General features: G+C 47.8%; 1 protein-coding gene across 1 annotated transcript in view; it reads left to right on the top strand.

Moving 5' to 3' along the window:
- Positions 1–211: 211 nt before the first annotated feature.
- SRRM4 (serine/arginine repetitive matrix 4) overlaps positions 212–24965 on the top strand; it is a gene marked incomplete at both ends in the record, with an annotated part of 163219 nt that continues 138465 nt past the window's right edge. Inside the window, one exon of the mRNA XM_081252931.1 lies at positions 212–342. Coding sequence (XP_081109057.1) covers positions 212–342 — 131 coding nt within the window. The remainder of the gene's footprint in view (positions 343–24965) is intronic.

The following is a 24965-nucleotide window of genomic DNA, read 5'->3' as shown; positions in this document are numbered from 1 at the left end:
CAGAAGGCTGAGAGAACCGGCGGACAAGCCTTCTTCCTCTCTTGCCGGCCCGGGCTGAGGCGCCCATCCCCCGCCCTGAACCCCTGTCTCTCCCACCCCACCCCTCTGGGCCTCACACGGACAGAGAGCGGGGCCGGGTGTGCCCCCGTTCGGAAGCCTCGTTTCAGCACTTCGGACAGCGCCCGGGAGCCCCGGCCCCTTTTGGTTGGCCATGGCGAGCGTGCAACAAGGAGAGAAACAGCTTTTTGAGAAGTTCTGGCGAGGAACCTTTAAAGCCGTGGCCACCCCGCGTCCCGAGAGCATCATTGTCGCCAGTATCACGGCCCGCAAGCCGCTGCCAAGGTAATGACCTCCTGCTTAAGAGGGGAGACCCTGATGGTCCCCCTTTCTGGCCTGTGCCCCAGAGCCCTGCGGGGTGGAGGCAGGCAGCTGGGCCAGAGCGCCTGTCTTTCCCCGTCACTACTCTATCTCCCACTGGAACATGGGAGAACGAATTGCTTGTGCGAGGTGGCAGCTGGTGGGAAGGGACGGAGAGTCTTTAAGGGGAGCAACGCTCAACCGGCTGACCTGGCAGCTGCTGTTTGAAAGGTTTTGCTGTCTTTGGGTGGGCGGTGGAGGTGGGAGATGACGGAGAAACTTTTCTTGGTATCCCAGGGCTCCGAGGACAGGGGGTGAAGGAATGGTGGATTTGAGGCAGTTAGGGGTGTTGTCCAAGAAGAGATGAGGATTGAACTAGCTCAAGCCTTGTTCAGAGGCAGCGGCACATTTCCATGCTCCGCTCAGAAACTAGTGAGCTCTGACTGTTTTGACAAAAGCCCATATGCTGTTCCCTCAAATACACCCTAAACAGCACCCTCCTCCACACCTTCCTGGCGGCGGCTGCTGCTGAATTATCTGGTCTCCAGCACGCAGAACCAGGAGTCTGAGCTCAAGAGTCAGGGAGGAGCCTTCCAAGATCGTGAAGATGGTCTCAGAAGAGTTTTATTTGGTTTTTCAAAAAGAATCTGATTGCTTTGAACTCAGGCATAAGAACCGATCCTTGGGTGGTGGTATCGAAATAGTGTGATAGAGGGGGGACGAGGGAAGAAATGAAAGAAAGGCAGAAAGAGGGAGAAGAAGATGTGGGGTGAAACTGAGAGGAGGTTGGGGGGAACAGAAGCATTCCAATACAGAGAAGACCCAATTGTTTTCGTAAATCATTCAATTTAGAGGAGTTCGAGAACGAAGGGAAGAAGGCTGTGCCCTCCGTCAGGGAAAATCAAGGCTGAATGAAAACTCTTCTTTTGCTGGTGTTGGATGAGTGGTTGGGTGGGAGAAAAAGAAAGAAGTGGACCAGGGGGAGACCACTTGGAGGATTTATTAATCCTGGCAGGCTACATTAGAGAGTAGATTGAAAACATGTCTGGGAAAGTGCTTCGGACAGAATGCCTGTTGTGGCACAGCTGCATCTGAACTTTCCAGTGGGTGTGGGGTGGAGGACCGATGGGGGAGTTATATTTTAAGAATCAAACTCAGACTGGAGAACTTTTCATAGTCTGATAGAGACCTGGCTCATACAGGTCTTTAGAAAAACGGGCACCCCATGTTGGGAATGGCTGGACTAGAAACATGACCAGCCAGCAGGATGTAGCAGGCTGCAAGCGGCGGCAGCAGCAGCCAGTATTTGTGGCTGGGATGAGGGGACATCCTCTGACACAGGCTGGAGAAGGGGAACAGTAACACCAAATGCCACCAAAAGCTGATGTTGCTCTGCTTGGAAGGAGGTCCTTTGTAGAGAGCTTTGACATCAGTGGTTTTATCTTCCTGGGTTTCTGCCATCTGTTCCACCTTCGGAGTGCACCTCCTGTTGGCAAATCAGGTGCTGCGTTGGCCAAAGAATATGCCCTTGTAGAAGGGACTAGAGGAAATTTCACTGGAAACTAGAAGTGTGGCAGTTGGTCCTGAGTATTCCATGTATTTCGGGGGTGCAGGGAGAGGAGAGCAGATTCCTGGTGGTATTTTAATTCAGGTGAGCATACCTGATGGCCACCTGGCTTGGTAACTTCACCTTTTGCCTGTCAGTCTGTTACTGTCATACCTTTTTTCCTGGTCATACTCTCAGTCATAGGAATTGCTCACAAGGTCTCCCACCCCGCCTGCTTCTGCAGCTTTGTGCAAATCCTGATTTAATCCATATGAGACTCTTATAATAGCCAACCGTCCCCACCCAGGCATCACTTCACTCCTGGTGTCTTTTAACGTCCTGAGTCTCCTTCCCCCTGAAAACCACTCCCGAGGTGAAAGTCTGAGCATTTAGTCCCTAATTTATGTCGTGCTGAAAGGATCCTCTTTAATACTTCTGTAACAGGCGTGGCCTCTCTGTAGCATAGATTCCAGTTTGTGTTTAAGTCTTCAGGAGGGGCTGGGTTGGAGTTGTCTTTTAACAGACTGGCTGTAAAGCCTGAAACATCCACATTTTCATGCACGCCAGCCACATCCAGCGATGGTCAATTTCTACCTCCTTTTTAAGGTTCTATGCTTTACTTAAGGGTGAAAGTACCATGTTTCTAAAGCCGAGTTCTTAGGAAGGAAAGGGACAGAGGCATGAGCTTAGCATCAGCTGGGCCCCAGCAGCTTCCTCTACAGGCAGTCTGGGGACTTGGTCTCATCAGAAATGTTGTCTAGTTCCATGAATGAGGCCCAGCTCACAGTCAGCGGATCTGCCCAAGTAGCTGTCTACAGGGAGATGGGGGAGGGGGAGGGTGAACGACCAGCCAGTCCTGTTGGTTACACACTTAATATTTGTTTCTGGATGAGGGCTACTACCCCCTGAGTGAACTTCCCCAGGATATTTTAAGTCTGTTTCTGAAGATAATTTAGTACCAGGATAGAAGCTTACATTCAGTTCGTTGATTTCATAGCAATATGCATACATCATACAACCTTACTCCAAGCAAAGCATCCCCTGGTCCCTCCCTCTCCCCCTCTGTGAGGCATACTTGATGAGGCAATATCTTTAAAATGTATCAAGTTGCGAGCAGATGTCTGACTCAAATGTCGGAACGGTGTAGCAGTGTGGGAGGCGGTGCTTAAGGGCTCAGAACCCCAATACCTGGTTCTACTGTTTAGCGGAGTGCCTTAAGCAAGTGGCTCTACCTTGCTGAGCCTGTTTTGTCGGCTTGAAAATAGAAACAATAATCGTAGCTGTCTCAGGCAGTGAGTTAGGAGGACTGAGTCAGGTAAAGCACTTCCCACAGTGCGAGGGACAGAGTGATTGTTTAATACACATTGCCTCTAAAACAAACAGCTCAGAGCTACAATGGCCAAGGAAATCTACAGTTCCTTCCAGTATTGTGTTTTCCCAGCTTACCCATTTCTCACCCTAATAATGCTGACCCTAAAAACTGAGATTTCAGCTCCTGACAGGCGACAGGACTGAGGTGGGGTGGGTGGGATGAGAGCAGGCCCATATTTTCCTCCCTAAGTTCCTATATTTCCTTCCCTGAGGGAAGGTTAGCTGCTTTGTGATCTGATGCTTTCAGTTAGGGGGTGGAGGGTTGGTGAAGAATTGTCTGGATTCAGAATGGGTTGGTACAACGTCCTTATGGAATATTGTTCTGTTTTGTATAGGGATGACCAAGCACTGCCAGTCTAGCCAAGGCTCAAATTCCTTGAAAACCATAGTTTTAATCCCTAGCCCATCAACTCTAGAGTGACTATAATTTGTAGTTCATATCAAGACTGAAGAGGGTTGCCTGGGGGTGGTTATTCCAGGATGGAAGCTCTAATGGGAACTATCCAAGGCAAACCTCACCCTGTACCAGCTGGAAGAGAGCCAGCATGAATCAATAAGATACTTGGAGTGTGCGAGACCCCCTCTTTTGTTCCTGCCAAAGAAGTATAGTTGTTTTCCTGGCATTAAGTAGTTCTCTCTTTTTTTTTTTTTTTTTTTTTTGCTGTACACGGGCCTCTCACTGTTGTGGCTTCTCCTGTTGCGGAGCACAGGCTCCGGACGCGCAGGCTCAGCGGCCATGGCTCACGGGCCCGGCCGCTCCTTGGCATGTGGGATCTTCCCGGACCGGGGCACGAACCCGTGTCCCCTGAATCGGCAGGCGGATTCTCAACCACTGCGCCACCAGGGAAGCCCAGTAATTCTCTTTTTTAATTGCTTAGTCCAGAAAAGTTTTCACCTAAGAAGTTTAGGCTCAACGTGGGAAACCTAGTGTTGGAGGCCAACTCAAACTGTAATATTCAGATCAACAAAGAGTAGTTGAGGACTTAATGAACACGTAACTATCATTTGTAATTAGTATATCAGTTGTTTGTAGATACAGGAGTGTTTGTGAAGGGCTAGAGAGGTGGCCCCCTTAAGTAGACTCTGCATTGCCTTTACCATTCTTTGGGCAAGCTATTAATTTTCTTCGAAAATCCTTTCCATGCAGAATAGTCCAGAAGCAGACTTCAGCCCAGTCCCTGTCTAAAGGATCATAAATTCCAAACTATTGGAGATTTTACTGCATAAAGGGAAAGATGGCCAAATGGTAAGGCCAGGAAAATGCCTCTGAACCACTTAATCCAAGTCTCCCCCTCATGCCAAGAGATCAGTTAGCACATTTGCGCTGACTCTGTCTCTGGGAGCAGAGGGAGGGGCTGTTGGGAGGCGACGTCCTGTGGTTAAGAGCCAAGAGATGAGGGTCAGGGAAAATGCTTGCCCTGGCGATGAATGAACATTTTCTCTGGAAAGGGAGTGTTACTGTTTGGGTCAAACCTTTCTCCTTCTGAAAGGTGAAATTGGTTGAATGGTGTACAGGGTCAATGAGGGGATCGTTTCTGACGCTGCCGTGTTCTCTTGGCAACTGTGCTGTCTTAGAGACCCGAGCTGCGGTAGATGTTCAGTGAAAGTTGGATGCATTAATTGAATGAGTACACATGGTCCAAATCCAGCATCAGATTAGCCCTCTCCCAGCCCCACCCCGGTCCTGACAATCTGAGGATGCTGATCAGTGCAACCCGGGAGACTGGGAGACACACACACACACTGCAAATAGATTTGATCTGTCACTAGTGTCAGAATGAAGCTCTCTAGATATAGATGTCTGTGTGGCTGGGTGAGTGAACATGTTGGCTTGTCCGGGGGCAGGAGGTTGAACTTAATGTCACTTGGAAGTGCTTTCCAGGCCCGTGTCAGTCTCCGTTAACTCCACCCCGACTCCAGGCCACCAAAATGGGGCCACGTCCCTAAAAGCCTAACTCCTATAAATGAGGATGGAAGCCTGGGTCAGGTGCCTTCTGCTCCATGGCACCTCAGTCATCCCACAGGGGCACAGTACATTTTTTAAAATATCCTTTCTTTCAGAGTGGCTGGACTTAACCTTCCTGCAAGGTGGAAGAGTTCGCAGGGGCTTAACAAAACTGGAGTTCTGTAATTGCTTGTTAGTAAGATTTTCTCTGAGGTGCGAGAGAATAGTTCTGGGGTGGCAGAGGTAGAAGGGTGAAGAGCTTGGGCTCTGAAGTCAGATGGACCCAGGCTGACATTCTGCTGGGCTACTTCCTGGCTCTGCAATCTGTTAGTCACTTCACCTCTCTACGCTTCAGTTTCCCCATCGGTGAAATATTCATCTCACGGAGTTGCAGTGAGATAATTCTCACTACAGTTGCCAAAAAGAGCCACTGGAGATTTGTACAGAGCTGTTTTAAAAATCCGACAGGACCTGAAGACAAACTAATCGCAGGAAATGTTTCCTTTTACTGTTTACAGACGCTCACTGGCTCCATGGCTTTTGGCAAGCAACTTGACCTTCTCAATATCAGTTTCCTCATCCATAAAATGGGACTAATAATAGCAGCCACCTCCAAGAGCTGTTGGGAGGACTGAATGCACTAATACATGGAAAACACTGTTTGGCACACAGTGAGGGCTCCACCAGTGTTAGCTCTTACTATTAATAATAAATGATCGTTTTTATTGTTACTATGTGTCAGGCCCATCAGGGAGGAAAAGATGAATGAAATGCAATCTTTCCATTTGAGGGCCTCGGAATTTAGCAGCAAAGGGAGACATAGACAGGAGTGTGTATGACTGAGGCAGATCATCTTAAGTACTATAAATGTAGGTAGGAATAAAGAAAGGGGGATGTGGAAAACCAGAGGAAGAAGAGACCCTCAGGGACAGAGTCCCTTGCTTATTATACAGTAGTAATCCTTAGTTATCTCATCTGTAAAATGGGAATGATTCTTTTTCTTCGTCAGTTTTACCTACAAATGCAAGGAATGATCAGAACGAATACAGCCTTTATTCCCCGTAGAGTCTCAAGAAAGAGCTTTCCTTTTCCCAGAAGAAAAAGCAGGTTAAACTCTGGAGGGGGCGTTATCTGTGGGGGATCCCAGTCAGTGCTAATGAAGGGAGGCTATGGAAAGGAACTGCCCTTAGAATATAAATCTCCCAACTCCCCTGTCAGTGGCTTAAGGATATACACTCGGGCATGGGCTGTTAGGTTTCTTGTCCTTCATGGTCCAGCTCTGGCTAAAACAAAATCCAGTCTGCATCCCTCAAGCAGCCACCGACGCTGGGGGGAGCAGAGTGAGCCCATACATGTCAAAGAGAAAATAAACCACCAGGGAATGAATGTACAAAGAAACAGCAGCTGCCTGTGGCTAAAAACCAAAGCTGTACTTCATTCATTCAACAATTTTCTTGAGCTCCTGCTTGGAACAGTGAACAGCATGAAGCCCCTGCTCTCATGGGGGAGAAAAATAATAACTGAAGAAACAAACAAATAATATAAGGTCAGGTGGTAGTAAGTGCTTTAAAAAAGAATGAAGGTGAGCAAAAGGCTAGAGGGTGAGGGCAGGGATGGCTTTGTTGGATGGAGTGGCCAGAGACCTGGAGAAGGGAGGGAGCCAGCCATGAGGATTACTGGGGGGAAAGTGTTTGAGGGAACAGCATGTGCAAAGGCCCTGAGGTGGAAGCATGCTTGATGTATTTGAGAAATAGCAAGGAAGTCAGTGTGGCTGGAGCAGAACGGGTGAGGGGGGAGACTGACAGGAACTGACTCCCTAGACGTAGGCAGGAAACAGATAAAGCAGGGCCTTGTAAGACATCTAAGGACTTCCCAGGTCCTCAGCTCCTAGGCTGGGTGGATGGAGGGGGTCACAGGGGCGCTCCTGCCCTCTCAATCTGGGTTCCTGGTCTGATCTGCTTCTCTTGGCTCCTCTCTCCCAACTCTAGTGCAACCAGGGATGACTCTGAACGGCAGAGTCAGAAGCTTAGCTGGGCCCCTCCATGCATTATGGACAAACATGAAATTTACACATCGCTCTGATTGTGATCAATCAGATTAGGAAATTGAAAAAGACCCTGTTTAGACTTCCAAATAGCAGTGGCAAATCTTGTTCCCACGACGGTGAGGGTTTGGTGTATCTCTCATATCCATGGGTGCAAATCTATACTATCCCTGTCACCTCACAGCCCCCTTTGCCACACACCCTTGAAGCTACAGTCTGTGCTCGTGCGCTTTCTCACCCTCCCTCCCTCCCTCCCTCTCTCTCTCAATCTCTCTCTCTCTCTCTCTCTCTCCTTCCCTCCCCCATCTCCATTGGAGATTTTGCTGAGGGATCTCCCATATGCCACAGCCTGTATGTAGAGCTCCGAGAAATAAAACACAGAATTAAGATGTCATAGAGACAAAGCCAAACCAAATCCAGGAACAATGCCGAACCCTAAAACAGTCATTAAGTAATTCACGTCTGCATGTGTCTGTTGCAAACAAATATTAAGATCCTCTGGACGCAAATGTTTCTCATCAGGAGAATCCCTTAGTTGCCGAATTCCCTGGGCTTACATCCCACTGACAGGTTCGCTGAGCAGAAACACCAGCGGATCACTGTTCTCTGGCTTCATTAAAAGTTAAGCTTAGGCAAGTGAGCTGGAATTTTACAAGACAGTTACCACTCCTACGGGAAGAGAGGTTCCATCTGGGCCTGACACGTGTGTATTCATAGTGTGTGTGCGCGCTCGCTCACGGTAGGAATGTGTGTGCCGAGCTCCTTAGGTTATTATGTGCCAGCCCTGTGCTAAACACGTTTCATCTGTTGTCTGATTCCATCCTCACAGTAACTTTAGGAGAGAGGTATTTTTAAGACCCAATTTTACAGATGAGGAAACTGAGGCTCAGAGGGTAGAAGTGACCTGCTCATGGGAACATGGCTGGTGAGTCATAATTGGAATAAAAACCCAGAGCTCTTAACTGAGAAGTTTATAGTCTAGTACACTTTGCAGAAAAGGAAAAGCTGAGACCAGAGAGGTGAAGTGTGGCTTGTCCAAGGTCACATAGTTTGTAAGTATGAAACCAGGACCTGAAATCAGGTCTGCTCAGTGGCAAGTACTTTCTTCTCTACCTGCTGTACATCCTGTCACTGTGGTTTGGATTTTAAGGTCATGGGTGTTTTTGTGTTGTTTTAATCATCTTAGTTTACGTCCAGTCAGCTTAGGCAATTGCCACTGTTATAATCCCATCTCACACCACTGTCAGTAACACTGTCTTCCTCTGTCCTTACCCTTCTTACCCATCTCCATGTCGAGCTAGAAGAACCTCTTTGAAAAGTAATTCAGACCATAGACACCCTCCTTACCCTCATCTAAAGCCCTGCATCACTGTCCTTTGGTTTGCAGAACTTTAGGCCTTGGTGACTCTCTGCCGTGGTACAGCCCCTGGCTACCTCCCCCAAGATCATTTCTAACTTTTTTTTTTTTTTTTTTGTGGTACGGGAGCCTCTCACTGTTGTGGCCTCTCCCGTTGAGCACAGGCTCTGGACGCGCAGGGCTCAGCGGCCATGGCTCACAGGCCCAGCTGCTCCGCGGCATGTGGGATCTTCCCAGACCAGGGCAGGAACCCGCGTTTCCTGCACCAGCAGGCGGACTCTCAACCACTGCGCCACCAGGGAAGCCCCCAAGATCATCTCTAAAATGCTGCTCCTCTCTCCGTCTGCTCCAGCTGCATCCCGTTCCTCCTTTTAGCCACTCAAATTTTCCATGCCTTTCCTGCCGCCGGGCCTTTGCACATGATGCCAAGAAAGCTGTCCCTCTCCCTCGGTGTCTAATTTATACCTACTCCGCTTTCAGATCTCAACTCAAATGTCATCTCCTTAGGGAATCCTCCCACAGTGCTCTAGACTAGGTCACGCCTGGCATTACAGACTTTCTCATCACTGTAGTACCTCTCTTGGTTCTCAACACATTTGTAATTTTACACTGACTTACAGGATCATTGGTTAAAGCGTACCTCTTCTAATAGACCGAAAGCATCATGAGGATGCGGACTGTGTCAATTTGCTCGCTGGTTTACCTCTTTCACTTGATACATAGCAGGGGGCCAAGCAAATGTTGGTTGAATGCATGAATTGTAGCAATTTCACCTCATCAAATCATTCTTAGGCCTAATAGTCTGAACCACATGGAATTTCCAATATTCAAAAACAGCAGTGTTTCCTGTGATTCACAGGAGAACTCTTTGAACTACTGAGGGTGGATACCATGTCTGTCTCATTCCTTGCTGTATCTCAGCACCTAGAACAGTGGCCCGTGGTTGGCCCATTTTCTTTAGATGTTTGTTGAATGAATGATTGAGGGTATGCAGATGTAAGTGCATGGTACAGATGAGGAAACTTAGAGACCTACAGACATACATCGTCAGAATTTGAGAGCTAAAGGGACCTTTAGGAGATTATCCAGTCTCCTCATTTTACATGTGGAGGACGGAAAGATATGTTTTATAATATTCATAATGTATCGGAACAACTGTACAGATATAATTTATAAATACACTTATATGAGGGCTTCATTCTCAAAACTTCTTACTGAGAGAGATAAGAGGTCAAAAGGTCTCTAGGGCCTGCTCATGTAGCTCGGCTCCTCATTTTTTTTTTTTTTTTTTTGCGGTACGTGGGCCTCTCACTGTTGTGGCCTCTCCCGCTGTGGAGCACAGGCTTCGGACACGCAGGCTCAGTGGCCATGGCTTACGGGCCCAGCCGCTCCGCGGCATGTGGGATCTTACCGGACCGGGGCACGAACTCGTGTCCCCTGCATCGGCAGGCAGACTCTCAACCACTGTGCCACCAGGGAAGCCCTCGGCTCCTCATTTTGCAGATAGGGAGACTGAGACCCACAAAAGGGGATTTGTCCAAGGCCCTTACGTAGCCTGAGTCAGCCTGGGTGAGCTCTGGGTTCGGTGAAGTGGTGTTTGCCCAACATCAGGGTTTGTGTGTGAGCTTCCCTGCTGTGATCAGGAGATCAGACACTGCTCTCTCTTGCCCCTGACCCCTTGCTGTAAGATATGGCATCGTGCCCCATGAAGACCTCTTGTGGCATATGCTGCCCAAAGCCTGGTCTGGGGATCCTGATGAGATGTCCATCTGTACTCAGCCTGGCTGTTCCTGGGATCATATTTCAGAGCTTTCAGCCACTAAGGAGGCTTTTCTTTGGCCAGCTGCCCTGTCCAGCCTCCCTTCCAAGGCCAAGTGGCAGGTGATTCTGGGGCCCAGCCCACTCCCATAGAGGGTAGGTAGGCTCGGAGCAACTCTTTACCGTGTGGACAGTTTTTTCTAGCAGGAAACCATCACCACAATAGCACATCCCAGTGATCAGCTCCTTTAATGCCAGTGTCAGCTCACTGTGGCGTTTAGTCAGCAGTCAGGACGGGAGGGCCAGAGGGGACATTTGAGGGACTCGAATACAGCCTCTTTATTTTATAGATGGGGAGACAGGGGCACAGAGAGTACCCAGGGCACTTTGTGGAGCATCAGAATGTTAATGCCTGAGGTATAGCTGACATATGGGCCACCTGCCACCCAGTTCTAAGACACCACACTGCTCAGAGTTCCTTGGAGAAGAAGGCAGAAAAATTAATGTATTGCCATTTTACAAATAGGACAAATGAGGCTCAGAGATATGAAATGACTTGCCAAAAGTCACACCATGAAATCGTGATACATTATTGTGGTGGTGATGGTGGTGGTGGTGCTGGTGGTGGTGGTGGTGGTGGTGGTTTAACTATTACTGTTGATCTCATTTGATTCTCACAACAGTTAAGTGCCAGTTTTGTGTCCATTTTGCAGAAGAAGAAACTGAGGCTCAAGGTCTTATAAAGACCCAGAATAAACCCCAGGTCTCTTGACTCCAAGTTCAGTGTCCCCATCCCACTGCAGACACAATGTGTGACCCCAGGAGCTTGTGCACTGAGCATGGATCCACCAGGCAAGGGGAGGAAAGGTATGACCACCTCCGGTCATTGACCAGCCTGCATTGCCAGTGTTACCCCCACTAAAGCCCCCCTTCTTTCTCTACACTAAGTGTACCAACCTCACGCCTCAGACAGCTGCCCCCTGTGTATGCTCCTTTTCCTAAGTGGAGACATCCCTTAGAGTGACATCCCTTTTAATGGCCAAGGAAGGAGGGAGACATTGGAGTAGGACCCCAAAGCAGCAAGGGGGACTCAGAGCTCAGGAGCCTTAGGAAGAAATGTACCCCATCATTGCAGGGGCCTGATTGAGGGGAAACAGGCCCCAAACTACAGTGGGAGGAGCATGAGTCTGGAAACCTTCCTTCCATGGGAGAGGTTATGTGTGACCACCCCGCTCCCCCAAGAAAGGACATCTTGCCACTAGGAGAGTTAGGGGTGGCCTTAAGAGTCTTTTCATCCCACCCTCCCTAACTTCCTTTTATGGAAGGAATCCAGCCCAGAATAGTTAAGTAACTTGCCTAAGGCCTCACAAGCAATTAATGTCAGAGACAGTGGGTTCCTTGTCGAGCATCAGTGGGTTCCAGGGAAGAGAAAAAGAGCTAATATGATTGCCATCCACTGCCTGTACTCATCCACACCCCAAAACACTGGCTGTTCCACCCCGGACCTATAGCATTTATGGCCCTTTAGCAAATCAACTCTCAAACTATCCCCAGTGGTAGTTTGAATGCAGGAACTGGCGACTGTGGTCTAAGTGCTCCTAGATGTTTTTGACGTTTTCCATCTTGTTGCTTGGGCTAGGTGCCATCAGAGCCAGCTGATGTTTGCTGTCCCCACTCTGGTCCAAAAGACCCTGTTGCCTTCCCTCTCCGTGGAACTTCTGGGTGCTCAGCATACTCCTCCATCCACCCTGCTCATCCAGCCCTAAGGAAGGCATCACCTCCCATTCACCAAGCAAACACGGCTATGACACATGCCAAGGGAAAGGTGTTGCAAAGGATGAGTTCTGGCTCTGTGGTTGATAAGCTTGGGTTTGAATCCTATCCCACCATCTATTAGCTGTGTGATTTTGAGCAAGTCATTTTGCTACCCTGAGTGTCATCTGTATCAGGGTGACAAAAGTCTCTAACTTGAATAATTGCTGATTCCTGGTTTTACCTATTAGGAATGATTGCCCTTGGACATTAAGGCTCATATTCAAAAGAGAATCAGTTAGGTAGGGGGGAGGGCAAAAAGACACTGCAATTATACCCCTAAATCTCCGAGCTCATGGGTTCCATTCCCTATTATACAGGTAGAGAAAGAAAGCCTCAGAGAGGAAAAGGTACTTACCTGCCCAAAGTCAAATAGTAAATCAGAACCCAGGTCTGCTGACTCCCAGGGTTTACTTCTCTGCCTCAGTGACCTCATGAATGTCAGTGTTTCAACTTCTGCACCTGTCAAAGTTTTAATAATAGTTCCTAATCATAGTTTCTGAGTACTTACTATATGCCTGAGCAAAATGCTTTATCTGCAGTATATCACTTAATCCACTGAACCATTCTTTAAGGTAGTTAGATATTATGACAATTTCCATTTTGTAGATGGGAAAGTTACGGGTCAGAAAGGTAAGTAACTTGTCTAAGCTCACACAGCTAGGTGATGTCAGAGATGCGATTTGAATCCTGTGCTGGTAACTCTTACTAGCTCTTGTTGGGAATGCCTGCTCTGCCAATCTCCTGCTGTAGGAAGGAGAGATCAGAAAAATTAGGAGCACCGTAGGGAAACAAGGAAGTTCTTGACAAGCTGTTTACATTGCTCCATCCCAGTGCCACAGTGACGTGTGAGAGAGAACATAGTTCAAGACATATGTCCACTAGTACTGCCCAGTTTTATTTTCGGGTGAACAAACTCACTGAAGGAGTTTGATGCTACATTTATGAGCAGCTTTCCTGGAAGCAAGTTTCCCCAGGGAAGGGAGGGAGAGAAACAAGGAGAATGAGTGTTTCTCGAGTGAGAAATTTGGGGCTTCTAATTGCAACACCTACCCCAAGCTGACCTGTTTAGGTGCATCTATTATGCAGTCATGGTCATTCTTCATAGGCACGGTACCTTACGCTTGCTACGAACTTGACCGACACATCCACCCATCCATCCATTAACTCATCTATTCCTCCATTCATTTATTTATCCATCCACTACATAGTCACTCATCCATCCATCCATCCATCTACCCTACATCCATCCATTGATCAAGAAACCATTCGTTTATTCATTATTTCATCCATCCCTTCATCTATTCTCCAGCTATTTGTTCCTTCATCCTTTTTCCAACTATTTTCTTCTCCCATCCATCCATCCATTCATTCAACCAACCAATCAATCAACCAACCAACCAACATTTATTGAGCATCTACTTTGTGCCTTTCTTTACCATTTCCCTATATTTATGGTAAAGTAAGGTTTATTAATTTCATTTAACAGATGATAAGAAATGGCAGCTCAGATCATTTATTTTCTAAGACCTTACAGGCATAAAGCCTGGTTGAACTTGTTCTCCCAATCTTAGTCCTTTGTAAGACACCTAAAACATTGTAGTGCCAAGGAATTTAGGCACTTTAGGTTTGTTGGTTTTTCTCTGAGGCCTTTTGCTATTGAGATTTAAATGATTGTACTTATTCATTCTTGTCAGAAACAAAGAATCACAATTGCTATGATCCTTTGTTAAAACTTGTGCAAGGGGATTTCACATCTGAAATCCCTTCTGATTATCCATTCATACCTTCACCCAGCACTGAGCTTCTAATATATGCAAAGTATAGTAATGAATAAAGATATCTCAAGTTGCTTACATTCTAGTAGGAGAGACATGTCTATTAATAACTAGCAATTAGCAGGCATGGCAGGAGTTAATTTTATTGAAAAGAGAGTTAAAGTCTGAACAGGTAAAGCGACTGGCCAAAGATCAGTGAGTTAGTTGTAATGCCGTGCAATTTTAGATATTGCCTGCTTATAAACTAAGCTCTATGCTGAGCCATTTGTAGATGTCACTTCACTGAATTCACCCCCCAATCCTATGCAATAGATAGCATTGTCCCCATCTTGTTGATGGTGGAAATGAGACTTAGAGGCTTTAAGCAACTTGGCCAAGGTTACCACCTTCCAAGGGTCAGAGTTAGGGTTATAACCCAGATGTACTTGCTGCCACAGTCTTCTCTCTCACCCAGCTCTTTCTTCCCCATAGGCAAGATATGGGGAATGTCACTGGTGAGGCCTAGCTCTTCTCCTGCTTTCAAGTTTCTAGATGATCACTTCAGTGGAAACTTACCCAAAGACTGGGCTCCAGCAGAGAGGGAAGGGACTGCCCAGCAGTGAGGCTGACCTCTTGGGGCTGGGTGAGGGGTTGCCTGGGGGTAGTGATGGTCCTTTTTCACATGGGGCAATTACTCAGAAGGAGAGTCCGCCAGTGGGAAGTGCCTTTCATGCCAGAAGTGCTCTTCCCAACAAGAGGATTATCGAACCGTCCATGAAGAGGGACAACCCTTCAAGACAAGGACACAAGAGATATTGGTAGTTAACCATGTGTTTTCTTGCCCAGAGCTAAACCCAAACATGGCAATGCAGAGGATCACAAGTGGAATCATTGGTGTTGAGGAAGGGCATGGGAGAATAGATATTTGTTAAGCACAAGGACGTCCCATTTCCTTGCACTAAACTTGTAGGGTGATTAAAAGCAGCTTTACATTGTAAGAACACGGGTCCAGAGAGGTTATTTTACTTGCCCAAGGTTGCCCAGCTTGACCACCAATTCACACATATTACCATGGAGACACCCATCATTTCTGCCCACATGGGACTTTTCTGGTCTTACAGACCTCTCCCTCCTCCCCTCTCCTCTCCCTTCCCTTCCCCTCCCCTCTCCCCTCCCTTCCCCTCCCCTCCCCTCCCCTCCCCTCCCCTCCCCTCCCCTCCCCTCCCCTCCCCTCCCCTCTCCTCTCCACTCCTCAGCAGAGGGAATCTCTTTCCGCTCTGAAGAAATCTTTATTCCTTTGTGTTTCTTCAGGACCCTCTCAAATCCGTAAATCCTCTTCCCCTAAAGGCTTTGACTTTTCCAAAAAGCAAAAGCTAAAAACACTCTCATATTCTTCCTGTGTTCAGCCCTGACACATGCCGCCCCCGAGGCAAGGAGGGGAGAACCCATGATCTGCTTAAATGGTGAAAAAGAAAAGGGGAAAATACAGGGAGAAAAAAACCACGTAGGTCAGGATCTCAAAACAGTATCCCATTTCCATGCAGTATTTCCTTTAAGCTTTTGAGGTGGGTACTATTAATTCATCTCCGATTAACAGATGAGGAAGCTGAAGTTCAGAAAGATTATATGACTTCTCCAAGGTCACACAGCTAGGAAGTGGCTCCAGGATTCAAACCCAAGCTTGTAAAGACCCCAGTAGTCAAGATTTTAACCACTATGTTCTATCAACGCACTACCTATGAGAAAATAATATCAAAATTGTCCAGAGATGAGAACTGACTTGCCCAAGATCATTCAACAGGTCAGCAGAATGGGAGACAGATTTGCTGATCAGAGGCACATCAGTCAATACATACATATAATGGGCGCCACCTGCATGCATCTGGGCCTGTGCCCATGTAGTTCAGTCTCTAAGGAAGTTACACTCAAGACCCAAGAGTAAAGTTCAGAGAGGAAAGAGATATTCATTAGAGTGTCAGCTAAACGACAGACCCATGCAACTGAGTGAGGTAAGGGCAGGATGGCCAAAAAAAAGTTCCATAGAGAACGTCAACAGCTTCAATCAATTAGTCGTATGTGCCCGAATCACTGTGCTGAGAAGGCTTCTGGGGCTACGTCTGAGATGAGTAACAAAGAATCCTTTGATTCATTAGTGATGTCTGTCCTTGGTGCAAGAAAGGAAGGTGGCAGTATGCATGCTATATATTTATCTTTCCCAGGAAGGGACTGCTACAGCTTTGGGAAGGATCAGATCAAGTAGTATCCTTGCTGTTGGTGCTGTGCTTTTTTTTTTTTTTCTTTTTGCGGTATGTGGGCCTCTCACTGTTGTGGCCTCTCCCGTTGCGGAGCACAGGCTCCGGACGCGCAGGCCCAGCGGCCATGGCTCACGGGCCCAGCCGCTCCGCGGCATATGGGATCCTCCCAGACCGGGGCAGGAACCCGTATCCCCTGCATCGGCAGGCGGACTCTCAACCACTGCGCCGCCAGGGAGGCCCCGGTGCTGTGCTTTTTACATTCATTGTTTCAGTTGATGTTCATCACAAAACACCCCCTCCCCCCTTTATACAGTTAAGAAAACAGAACCTCACAAAGGGAAGGTCACTTGCCCAAGGCTAAGGAAGCTAGACCGTGGCTAACCAGCTCTGATAACTACTGTTAAATACATAATAAACCATTAGGTTGATGAATAGAAATGTCAGTAGAAGAGCAATTCCGGAACCTATTAGTTAGTGCGTGAATGTATATATCTGGCCAGAGGGCTTTGTCTTGTTTGTCTCCATATACCCAGCCACTAGCACAGCACCCAGGACCCAACTGATACCGAATCCATATTTACTTAGAGCTGTGAACAGGCATTGTGTTATATACCCCGGGAGAGGTGTTTAGAGAGCGAAGAGATTTGGCTGCGCTTGTAATGGGAAAGTATCTAGTTCAGTGCTTGGCACAATACTTAGACAGTAAGTAAGTATTCATCGAAATCAGTGAGTTCTAGAGGAGTTGGCTACCGGGTGAGATTTAGAAGACAAGACAATCTGGATGGAGACAGGGCTCAAGGACCAGCCTGCCCACTGCTGATCCACAGTATGCCAGGCTAAGCAGACACATTTCACCATCTCCTCAGGCAAGTCAGGGAGCTGAAGCAGGGCAAGGAGGAGAAGGGCTGTCCTGCACCAGGGGAGCCATTTCTGGCTTTGTGTTCTCCCAGCAGGGTGCTGGGAGGCTGCAGGAGCCAGATCTGCTGCTCAGGCTCTGGAACTCGGAGCCAGGGCGATGGAAGCCAGCTTCCTCTGGCCTGGAGCACCTGAGTTGCTGTGCAGCAAGGCAGGGTTGGGGAGGCAGGAGGGAGGGCCGGCCTCAGGGATGCCAGTCTTCTGCCGCCACATCTTTTCCCAGCTGTGTCCAGCCTCTGTTCAGTTTGGGGGTGATTTATCATCAGAATTGGCATACTGCATTCTTGAAAGAGTTTCAGATTATGAAAGCACCATGCGATGGGTCAAATTATTTTTTTCCATTTCACAGAAGAAAAAACTGAGACTAATAGAGTTATCTGTAAAAATAATAACAGTGTGAGTCAGACATTATACTAAGCATTTCGTATATACTGACTCCTTAGAGCTTCACAGTGCCCTAGGAGATGGGAAATATTCTTATCTCTATTTCGCAGAAGAGGAAACTGAGATTCAGGGAGGTCAGAACTTCACCAAACCCAGTCCTACCTGATTCCAGAGCCCACGCACTTAGCCTCCATGCTGTACGAACTCCTTGACAATCAATTAATCAGCCTATTAATGAATAATTTGCATTTACATAGTGTTTTACACTTTTCAAATACTTTATGTATCTTTGTGCCTTTGAGCTGTGCTCTAGTGCTTTAATACTGTAAGGTAGGTGGAGCTGGTATCCTTTTTCTTCACATCCTTTGACACATCAAAAATGGTGCCGGGAGTTTGGAAGGTACTTTCTGCTCCGCTCGGACTGTACTTTGTACAGTATGTGTGATGTGTGATAGTTTGAATAGCACAACCAAGTAACCCCAGCATGGTACTCTATTTCACTACCCCAAGCCTCAATTTTATCATCTCTAAACTGGGGGAAATAACTTTCTTCCAAGGTTACTGTGAGCATTGGAGATAATAAATTAGAAAAGAGCCGAGCACATCGGGCACGCCAAAAAAGCCCCCAGATGCACACCTGGGAGTCTGCCATTTTATAGGAGTGAGCAGATACTTCTCTTGCTGGTTCTCTTTAAGGACGGGAGTGAACAATTGGGAGGTGACCGGCGGGAGTTGGCGTGGTCACCTGTAGCTAAGGAGGAGCACCACTTATTCCTAGGATCCTCTCCTCACCCCTGCACAGCTGGTCACGGGAAAGGAAGGGACTTGGACCCAGGAGCCATGGAATCTCCAATATATTTAACTCCAGTGAACCCTGTGTTTCCAGTGACTGGTCCTGTATTAAAGTCCATAGTGGTGTTGGTCACCGTTTGGGCAAAGTCAGACCAGAGCTTTAGCCGGGATTGGGTTAAACTGTTTCTAGGTGCGAGAGACATTTCTGGGAAAAGAGAGGCAAAGAGAACACAGAAAGTACACTTATCATTGGAACCTAGATTTTGTGATGACAACTCATCTAGCCATGGACAGTCCTATCCTTGGGCTGTTCTGAGTTTTCTCAAGAAACAGCTAGAGGGGCTTCCCTGGTGGCGCAGTGGTTAAGAATCCGCCTGCCAAGGCAGGGGACACGGGCTCGAGCCCTGGTCGGGGAAGATCCCACATGCCGCGGAGCAGCTAAGCCCATGTGCCACAACTACTGAGCCTGCGCTCTAGAGCCTGCGAGCCACAACACTGAGCCCTCATGCAACAACTATTGAAGCCTGCGCACCTAGAGCCCGTGCTCTGCAACAAGAGAAGCCACCGCAATAAGAAGCCTGCGCACCGCAACGAAAAGTAGCCCCTGCTCACCGCAACTAGAGAAAGCCCGCGTGCAGCAACGAAGACCCAACGCAGCCAAAAATAAATAAAAATTAAAAAAAAAAAAAAGAAACAGCTAGAGATGAAGACATTCTGCCAGAACCTAACCTAAGTGGAAGCTTAGCAACTCTCCTTAGTCATGGGGCTGTTTGCCCAGTTTGGGAACCTGGGAGGCAGTGCCGCTGGAGATACGGGGACTTCCTTTCACATCTCATGTTCTTTCTTAGGAATCCCTCAGACCACTGGAATCGATTCCCAGTGCTCTTTTTCTCCAAGGAACATAATCTCTCACCAGGAGAGCACATCTGCTGGCTACTTATACCATTAGACCTAAAGAATAAGCAGAATAGATATCATCTTGGATATTACAAGAAGGTCATTAAATAAAAATAGTGTGGTTAGGGTAGGCAAGAGGTAGCAGCTACGTGGGATCTCAGTGGCTTCACATGAACCAATTGTTTCTTGTTTGTATCTTAGTCCTAAATGGGTTGGAGGAGGGCTTTGCTTCATGTAGCCGTATAGGGATCCACCTCCGTAACATGGCTTCCGTGCTACGTGGCATGATCCAGCTGGAAGACGAGGAAAGCGAACCAAGGTGGAGAGGTCACACCTGCTCTTAACTGCGTCAGCCTTGAAGTGACCCATTACTTCTGTGTATATTCTTTTGGTGAAGGCTAGTTACGGGGTCCCTCCTAGGTGCTAAGAGAACTAGAAAGGTAATCTAGTAGCAGGTCTGGGTGGAAAGGGAAGGGAATTTGGTGCCATCCTCTCCCATACACAGGAAATGCCTTTTATTCCTGGAATCACATCCTAAGGTGAGCACCTGTGGCCTCTCTGATAAGCTCTTTCTCCATATAAGAGGAAGAGGGCAGGAAGAATAACAGTCACTATTTATTGAGCATTTCCTGTGATCCAGGCACTGTGCTAAAGTCTTCACATGCATTAACATTTTAAATTAACTCCATCAAGTATATATTGTTATTCCCATCTTATAGACAAGGAAAGCCTCAAGGAGAGAAGTAATTGATCCAAGATCACACAGCTAGAAGCTGCTGAAGCTAGGGTTTGAACATGGGTCTAATTCTAAAGCCTGTATTCTTTTTTTTTTTTGAAGAAAAATTAAGTCATATGTCTTTTTAAAACCAAACCACTAGGAAAATATATCACAGTCTTGAAACAGCAAACAGACAGGCTGTATTATCATTTCAAGTAATAAGTTGGTAAAAACACAATAAGGTCCTTAATAAAACGATAAGGTGCCAGAACTGGGGCAAGAGCAACGCATGTCGCAAAAGTGGTATCTGGTAATGGAGGGCCGTCCCGTTTTTTGTAAGCCTGTATTCTTAACCATCAGACCACACTGCCTATGTTAAGAGCAACTTTCAAAGTGTTATTGGGAGAATTAAATGCAGTGATAGACAAAGTGATTAGGCCAGTGCCTCGACCGCCATTAATGCTTATTAAATGTTGCTACAAAAAAGAAAACAAGGGCTTCCCTGGTGGCACAGTGGTTGGGAGTCCACCTGCCGATGCAGGGGACACGGGTTCGTGCCCCGGTCCGGGAAAATCCCACATGCCGCGGAGCGGCTGGGCCCGTGAGCCATGGCCACTGAGCCTGCGCGTCCAGAGCCTGTGCTCCACAGTGGGAGAGGCCACAGCAGTGAGAGGCCCGCGTACAGCAAAAAAAAAAAAAAAAAAGAAAACAAGGAAAAATACTCAACTGTCAGAATGTTTCTCTTTGATCTTTGGGAAGTAATCTCCCTTGATTGTTTTTTCCTTTGAAAATTTAGTATTCCATTTATTCACTCTCACATTCAGTAACGTATTTATCGGGTGTGTTTTACGTGCCAGGCCTGGTGCTGGATGCCGGGGTTGTGTCAGTGAACTGGATAAAGTCTCTGCTTTCCAGGAGCAGAGTTATGACACGGGATGGATTGATTCTCCCAGAATTCTTAGACATTCTGAGAAAGGACACCAGGGTTGTCAGAAAATTGGGGTCTGATTGGCCTGTTGGGATAGGGCGGAAACTCAATTGACTGAGAGGGTCTGTATTCCCATTCATGGGGCAAACCTAGTCAGTAGGCAGGTGTAAAGGACCGTATTATTTTTATTTGGGTCTTTCCAGGAAGCTTTCCTTTCCCGTATAGAGCCTTACTTCCATACCAATTAGGGCTGCAGGAGACACAATTCTATTTCTCAGTTACCCTAGATGCTGTAACTGGTGCAGGGCTAGCATATGATGTTAGGAGGGCCGATCTCAGCCCTTCCCTGGGGTCATGGGAAGGGAAGGGTCTCTCCTTGGGCTCTGGTGGTGAGAAAGGCCAAGCTGGACAGGAATCATAGCGCCCAGCGTTTCCTGAGTGTTTATCCCAGTGCCGGGCACTGTGCTGAGAGCGGTATGTGAATTGTATTGCTTCTATAGGTGGGTGCATTTTCATCATGCTCGTCCTACAGTTGAGAAACCCAGAGGTCAGAAGAGTGAGAGCGCTCATTCAAGGTCACACAGCTAGTAAAGAATGAATCGGGATTTAACTCACTGCACCGCGTTGCTACCCATCATCTCAGGGTCCCGGGGAGGAAGGGAGTTGTGGGAAGGCTTTGCTAGGCTTGGTGTACAGCCTGTGATCCAGGACCAGGGGTAAGTAGATTGAACCCTTTGACTTGGCCTGCATTTCCCTGTCTTCCCTTACCCCCCAACAACAGCAGCATCCAATCCAAGTCCTAAACCTCCGAGCTCCATACCTTCATCGTCTCCGGTATGTCCTGAGCCCCAGTCCCCAGGGTTCTGTGGGATTCTTGATTCTTGATTCTCTCAGGGACATGCTGCAAAAAGATGGAAGTCAGCAATTGCGTATATCTCTATCAAAACTGAGGGCCATTTTGCATATATTTTCTGTTCCTGTTTTCCCCCAAGGGTGTGGGATTGTTAAGTAGGAGAGCTGGTAGAAGTCATGAGGGGAGATAACTGACTAAAAATGAGCTATCTTCTACTCATGAAGAGCTCAGGGTGGCTGAGATACCACTCCTAGCACAGCTTCAAAAGGAAGCCCTCTTCACGGGCAGTAGAAAGATCACAGGGACCCTGGAACATCCCTGTCCTCACAAGCCCCTTTCAGGCTTGCCAGAACGGCCTGACGTCGGTCACTGCCATGGACGCCTTTCACTTTCACATCTCTTTGGGACCTTTGGACCTCTCAGCCACGTGGTCTCCGAGTGCTCCTAAACAACCAACACAGAAAAAATGCAGAATTACCTTCCTATTCTCTCTGTAGTTGACAATATTCCAAAATTGTCATATGATAAGGCAGTCGGAATATACAACCAAAAGGTCTAGAGTTTAAAGTGTGATAGAAGTGGTTCAGGCTGTGTTTTTAAAGAAGGCCCCCAACTGTGTAAGCTTCGGGCCCCACCCACCTGGTTATGCCCCTGGTTCTGAGATTCTGAGACCATAGGATCCCATGGTTCTTATGTTCCATGGGTCCAAGACCTGTCATCTGCTGAGCCCGTTGGGGTCACTCCCGCCTCCTCTGGGACATTGTTCATCAGGACATTTGATCCTAGACTTCACAATCATGGAACTCCTGGCTTCGAGCCCAAAACATTTGTGGACCAGGACTGCGAGTTCCAAGGGGGTCAGAAAAGCACCACAGCTTCCCATGGCACCTTCTCCTGGTGAGGGCAAGGGGGGTGGCGCAGAGAGCTCTCGAGGAGGCCTGACTTTCTTTGCATTTCTACATGCATCTGAGTTTCTCTGTTATCCATCCTGCGGTTGACAGATCTGATGAGAGAACTAGGTAGGTCAAGGTCAGGAGGGGCTCCAGCCTCCTTATTTACAGGCAGGGAAGTTGGCTAGAGCGTGCCAGCGGCTGGTCCAAGCCCGTGCGACACGTTAGCCAACAGCCAGGACCTGAACCCAGGGAAGAGACCACCTTCCCTCTACACTTTGCTCCCCCAGACTCAGGAAGGAGAGCAGGCACGGAGAAGGCGCTTTGCTTCCTTCTGAGGAGGCGCTGGGGGAGGATTTCAAAGGCAGGAGTGAAGACGATTTCCAGAGTCGGGAAAAACCAAACAAAACCAAACCACTGTCCCAGTTTCCAGCAAGCCACAGCCCCTTCTTCCAGGATCTGTTTTCCTTTGTTCCCTTGGCGGTCCCCCAGGCTCCCCCTCCATTATGATTTCACTGTATTTTGGGGGGACACCGAACGGGTTCGCTCAGAGAAGGTAAAGAGTGTGGCTAGCAGCATCACAGTCCCCGTTGCTACAGATCCAGTGTTTGCAGTTGCACAAAAGCCTGATTTGAAATAAACATAATAAAAGTTTTACAACAGGGTCAGGTGGGTATAGGGTTCCCACGCTCTAGCTGACTCTGGGGGAGCAGCTAGAGCTCTCAGCTCCAAGTTCTGGGGCCTTAACACTTTCCTGCCCCGAGCCTGGAGAGGATGGATCCTAGTCAACAAAGCTAAAGGGGCTCCATTTTACAGGTAGGGAAACTGAGAGAAACTCAGCTGTTACAGAGCTCTTCTGAGATGATCAGTGGGACAGTACCTGGGGAGAGTGTAGTATGGTGATTCCCCAACCGGGCTGCACAGTGGAATCACCTAGGAATCTTTAAGAAATACTGATGTCTGGGCCCCATGTCTGGACGCCCTTATTTAATTGATTCAAGGTGACATCTGAGCATAGTGATTTTTAAAACTCTTCTTGGGTGATTCTCATTTGCAGTGATGATTGGGAACCACTGGCGTGGTAGTGAAGGGACTGGGTGATCTACATTTGAGTCTTAGCTACAGTGTTTTATAACTTTGAGCTTGAGCAACCGATTTCATTCATGAGTCTGTCTCCTCCGTCTGTAAGTTGGAGCTAATAGTAATATCTACGTCATCCGGGGTCAAAGTGGAAATTAAATGAGATAGTATGAAGTGCTTAAAGCCGTGCCTATCATGTTATAAGCGATCAGTGCCCGTTGCTTTTATTACTGTTTTTGTTGTTGCTGTTTTATTACTAACATATATCATCATTCCAAGCCCCCAAGTTAGAAAATGAGGGGATCAAATCACAGGTCCACTGATGGATGAATTAGGATTCAGGAGACCTGATTCTCTTTTTGACTGTTCTGACCACACACGAGCTGTGTGACCTGGGGCAAACCTCTTAGCCTCTCTGAGTTTAGTTGCCTCATCTTGCCAGATGGGTCTTGTAGCCCCTGGCCATCTACTGTCCAGGAGAGTTGTGAGATTCCAATAAGATAATGGATTTGAATGAGCTTTGAAAACCGGAGTGCAGAGGAATTTGAGATATTATGACTATGACGGCCATTTCATCCCCCACGCGTGGGGCTGGCCCATCTGTTCTGGGAATTTTTGGGTCTCTCTCTGCATCTTTTGGCCGTCAGTCCGGAGCTGTTCAGTCTGACACGTGGGCAGATTCCAGAGAGGATTCTGTCCCTTCTCCGTCCGCCCCTCAAGTTAACTCTTTTCTCTCCCCTTGTTTGGCTCTCAGGACCAATATCTGACTCCAGAGTGGGCGCCAATGGTGGGAAGAAGAGTTGCTCATCTTATTCTTTTTCCTGTGGGTCAGGAAGTAGTCAGAGGTCTTGGATTCCCCAAAATGGGAGAGTTGGAAGGTCCCTATAAGACTCTCTAGATAGACCAGCAGATGAGGCAGAGTGGGGAGATAGAGCAGGGATTCGAACCCAGCTTCCTGAAGACTCCCATCTTGTGTTCTTCTGCTTCACCTCCATCCCCGCCCCGTCACCCCAAGCTCTTGGTGACAGGCTCTAGAATACCAGCCTCATCTAGCCCCTCAACTGCTCCTGGAGGAGTCGTTGCCCATGGGAGACTCTCAGAGGATGGGGTGGGGCTCGCTGCTTCCCCCCAGGAACCTGGGCTGTCTCCAAGGATCTGTATCCTTGGCCAAGCGCCTTTGCCTCTGAGACTCAGTTTCCTCAGCTGTACTGGGAAAACCTACCACGTCGTTGTCTACGAGTCACGTGAGACCATTAAGTGTTGGTCTTAATGTGTTGGTCTAAGACCTCTGTTGCCTCGGATGCCA

This window comes from Mesoplodon bidens (assembly GCF_964165515.1).
Source record: "Mesoplodon bidens genome assembly, chromosome: 13".
Classification (NCBI taxonomy): Eukaryota; Metazoa; Chordata; class Mammalia; order Artiodactyla; family Ziphiidae; genus Mesoplodon; species Mesoplodon bidens.
This window is presented reverse-complemented; position numbering and strand designations above follow the sequence as displayed.